At 39.6% G+C, this 5,097-nt stretch overlaps 1 protein-coding gene across 1 annotated transcript; it reads left to right on the forward strand.

The window, feature by feature from the left end:
• Positions 574-3,210, forward strand: LOC109228403 (pentatricopeptide repeat-containing protein At3g18020-like). Its single transcript, XM_019393540.1, is given in 2 exon segments — positions 574-2,489; positions 2,492-3,210. Coding segments are annotated over 2 exon segments (2,073 nt in total). The 5' UTR covers positions 574-626; the 3' UTR covers positions 2,702-3,210.

Raw genomic sequence — 5,097 nt, forward strand, 5'->3', positions numbered from 1 at the left:
AAACGGGAGAAATTCAAAAATAGCTAGATTTACAGGCGGTCATTCAAAAATAGCCACAGTTTCAAAAGTAATCATGTAAGATAAATATGAACGAAAATACTGTTAAAAATTCGGAAAATACTCCAGCATAATATACTGAGTTTCAGCATAAGTATACTGGAACTCCAGTACACTATACCGGTCCAGTATAATATGCTATACCGATCCAGTATAATATGCTGGAAGTTCATACATAGGTGCTCCAATCTCCAGTATATTATGCTAGAACTTTCCGCGTGTTGGAGTTCCAGCATAATATGCTGGAAGTTCATACACATGTGCATCGATCTCCAGTATATTATGCTGGACCGGTCCCTGTTGCAGCAAAATAATGGCTATTTTTCAATGACTTTACAAATACTGGCTATTTTTAAATGACCAATCCGAAAACTGGCTAGCCCGTGCTATTTTAACACAAAAAACTATACATTGAGCATGGGCCGACCTCATGGGCCGAAGGAGCGAAGTAGACTAAGGAATATTGGACCAACGAGGTTCATTTCTATCTTACAGTATTACTCATTTTTAAGATCATTTGAACAACTAAACTAGCGGAGGAGCGACCTTATGTGCATTACTACTGTATAATGGGTTTTTGCAAAATTCCATTTCCGATACCTCTCCACAACTCTGCCAAAACCTGCACTTCATCTCTTTCGCTCTTCTCCACATTTCTTTCACCTTCTGTAATTCAACAACAACGAAGCGCTGAAGCACAAGAATTTGAAATTGGTCGGAACTTGATCGACGATAAAACTTACTGGACCAGACGAATTCACAAGCTTTGTGCTATTGATGGAAATGTTAACGAAGCTCTCCGACTTCTCGACGAGCTTCGACTTCACGGCTACCATCCGGACTCTCTTAATCTCAGCAGCATCGTTCACGCTCTCTGTGATGCTCACCGCTTTTCCGAAGCCCACCAGCGATTCCTTCTCGCCGTTTCCTCCCATTTAACTGTCCCTGATGAGCGCACCTGTAATGTTCTCATTGCTCGCTTACTACATGCGGGTACTCCACAAGCGACTTTACGTGTTATCTCCGCTTTGTTCTGCCAGAAACCTCAGTTTGTGCCGTCGTTAATGAATTACAACCGTCTGATCCATCAGCTTTGCGGTTTTGGAAGAACTACAGATGCCCATCAGCTATTTGTTGATATGAGAAAGAGAGGGCATTCTCCTAATGCTGTTTCTTATACAACTTTGATCAATGGGTATTGTGACGTTGGCGAAGTTGGGGAAGCAGAGAAGCTGTTTGATGAAATGTCTGAGTGTGGAGTTATACCTAATGCGCTGAGTTATAGCGCTTTGATTCGCGGGGTTCTGAGGAAGAGGGATGTGGACTATGGAAAACAGCTGATTAGGAAGCTTTGGGATGTGATGCTCACTGAAGAGGATATGCATGTTAAAAATGCAGCATTCTGTGATGTGATAAATTCCTTGTGTAGGGAAGGGTTCTTCCATGAAGTGTTTAATATTGCCGAAGATATGCCCCGGGGCGAAAGTGTGGCTGAGGGTTTTGTATATGCCCAAATGATAGATTCTCTTTGTAGATTTGGGAGGTTTAATGGGGCTGCTAGGATAGTTTACATGATGAGAAAAAGAGGGTTCAATCCAAGCTTAGTGTCATATAATTCGATTGTACATGGTCTCGTCAAAGAAGGTGATTGTTTCAGGGCGTATCAGTTGTTGGAGGAAGGGATTCAATTTGGCTACGTGCCCTCAGAATTTACTTACAAGTTATTTGTAGAAGGTTTGATTCATGTATATGATCTTGTTAAGGCCAGGGAAGTCCTCAATGTCATGTTAAATAATACATTAGACCTTGACAGAACAAGGATTTATAACATATATCTCAGAGCTCTTTGTGCTGTTGACAATCCAACTGAGCTTTTGAATGTTCTTGTAACCATGCTTCAAACTCAATGTCAACCGGACGTGATCACCCTGAATACTGTTATTAATGGCTTCTGCAAAATGGGAAGAATTGAAGAGGTTCAAAAGGTTTTCAAAGATATGATGACGGGGAAGTTTTGTGCACCTGATGGTGTGACGTTTACAACTGTTATTAGTGGTTTTTTAAAACTCGGGAAAGTTGAAGAAGCTCTTGAGTTATTGCATAGAGTTATGCCTGAAAAAGGTTTGAAACCCAGTGTTGTGACATATAATGCAGTTATCCAAGGGTTGTTCAAGTTACATTGGCTAAATGAAGCTATGGAGGTTTTCAGTAGCATGATAAGTGGTGGCACTGCTGCTGATTGCACGACGTATACTATTATTATAGACGGGTTGTTTGAGTTCAACAAAGTTGATGAAGCCAAAAGATTCTGGAACGATGTTGTTTGGCCCTCAGGAGTTCATGACAGTTACTTATATGCAGCCATTCTCAAGGGGCTTTGTCGCTCTGGCAAATTGAATGATGCTTGTGATTTCTTATATGAATTGGTAGATTGTCGGGGGTTACTCTTTGTGTCGTCAATTACAACATTATTATTAATGGTGCTTGCACACTGGGTTGGAAGAGAGAAGCTTATCAGATTCTTGGTGAAATGAGAAAGAATGGACTAGAACCTGATCCTGTAACATGGAGAATTCTAGAGAAATTGCATGGCAATGTGGAAAAACAGTTCTCTGAGGATTTGACATGTCAAGTTGGGGTGTAAGATAAGTCAGTCGTAGAAGAACTTTGGTTTTAAATACAGAGTGAAGTGGAAAAACTACGAAACATGATACATCAGTTGTCTTAAACTGCTCTCTCTGGAGTATTAATGTTGTCATGATAATAGGATGTCTTTGATAGTAAAAGAGGTATTGCTCATGATGAAATGAGATGGTGCTCCTGATACATATCTAACCCTGGAAATATGGATGCAGGGAGCATTGGATCTTGACCAGTTATACAAAATCCAAATTGGTTAGCAGGAGGTTAATCATTTACAAGTAGCGAAGTAAAAAGAGAAGAAACTGCAACATAACTATGAACAAGAAGTCAGAAGCGTATCGAGAAGATGGTTCATCATATCTCTGCTATATATTACTCATAGCCACCATGAAATTTCCTTGTTAACCTTTTTATTTACACATTCATCTCAGCTAGCTCAATAATGAGATGTATTTCATTCTATCTGAATGTACTATTTATAATGGTCAAGCAAAAATTGATGTTTCATTATCTGAGAGTTAATACTTATTTTAGTTTTTAGTTTATTACAGCATTGCTGAATGGGACACCCTTCAATATCGTATTTGTTATTGATATTTCAATTGAACAGAGAGCTGTTTTTCTTCCCAAATTGAATCTGCAAATTTTTCACGGCAATACTTTTGACTTTATGCGTTGAAGAACTTGGGTTCCAAGTTGATCTAAGCACCCAACATTCCTGTACCTTTAAGCTTCTCTCCCTTTTCTTAGCTAGATAGAGAGGTATGTATTGAGACTAAGATGATGATCAATTTTATTAAAGATGTTCCTTTTATATAAGCCATAACTAGCTCTTTTGAGGTGTTGAACATGAACAAATTAGCTTTATGATGCATCACTGAGTTAGTGCTGTTATATAATAGCAGGTATATAAAGGATAAGAAATTAAATTGCAAAGGAGAAGAAATTAGATTGCAGCAGCTGCTTTACGAACTACTCAACAGAAGAAAACTTTCAAGTAGGGAAGTAGTTGTAGTCTTTGTATACGGGTGGAACCGGGCTCATGGTAAACCCCGATCTCCGATATGATAAGCCAAGCTCGAGACATGATGACATGGGACCAAAATCGAGGCAAGGGCCTCGTCGAGTCAGAGTCCGGAGGCATGACGCCCACCCTCGGGAATATAGGGGTCATAGTCCGGGATCGGTCCTAATCCTGAACGACCTCGAAGAACACTGGCAGGCAATCAAGCACGACCAACAGAAGGCCGTAGTATCCGCGACTGGCCGTATATCACGGCATGGATCTCGGCACGTATCGATGAAGAACTGGCAATAAGTTAAACGGAAGATTTTTTACCTTTTGTGGAATTGTACCTAGAGTAGAATTCCCCTACTATATAAAGGGGGTCTGATAATTCATGAAACATATTGTAACACGCATTCCCAAGCAATATAGTATTATTTTCTCTGTTATTAGCTCTTTTTCTTGTTCATCAGTGCTGGCCATTGCGAGCCCAGATCGAGGGTGAATATTTCACTAAGGCTAGAATTATCCTCCTCGTGTGGTTTGAATTGATTTCATCTTTGTTTGCTCAATATAACTCAATTTATCGCTTTGTATCAAATTAATATGGGTATCCTTAAAACTACTTACAAATTTAATTGTTATCCGATTTTGAGGGTAAACAGTTTGTGTGATGACCCAAAAGGTCATCACTTGTTTTAGAAATAAATTAAGTGTTCCGAGGCTTAAAAACCTCCTTTTACCTCACCTTGATTTACGTGTGCAGCCCGGGCGCGTAGCCGGAAAGCCATTATATGAAAAATCTGTGAAAAATAATAAATTCTGCCTTTAAAATGAATTTAAGTTTACTTTGGTCAATATTTTGAGTAAACGGACCCGGACCCGTGTTCCGACGATCCCGGGAGGTCCGTAAGAAAATATGGGACTTGGGCGTATGCCCGGAATCGAATTCCGAGGTCCCTAGCCCGAGAAATGAATTTTTAAAGAAAATTATTTTCTTAAAAATAGATGAGTTTTTGAAAATGAAATGTATTTGAAATTTGATGGTATCGGGCCCGTATCTTGGTTCCGGAGCCCGGTACAGGTCTTATATATGATTTGAGTCGAGCCTGTGAAATTTGGTAAGAAACGGACTTGAAATGACGTGAAACGGACCTTATTTGGAAAAATTAGAAAAATTTGATGATCTTGAGTGATTTCATGATTTTGGTGCTAAATTCATAGTTATTGATGTTATTTTGGTGATTTGAATGCACGAGCGAGTTCGTATGATATTTTTGGATTAGTGTACATGTTTGGTTTGGAGCCCGGGGGCTCGGGTAAGTTTTGGATAGGCCACGGAGTAGAATCGGACTTGGGAAAATTGCAGGTTTCAGCTGTTCTATTGCAGG

This window comes from Nicotiana attenuata, chromosome 1, assembly GCF_001879085.1.
Source record: "Nicotiana attenuata strain UT chromosome 1, NIATTr2, whole genome shotgun sequence".
Taxonomy (NCBI): domain Eukaryota; kingdom Viridiplantae; phylum Streptophyta; class Magnoliopsida; order Solanales; family Solanaceae; genus Nicotiana; species Nicotiana attenuata.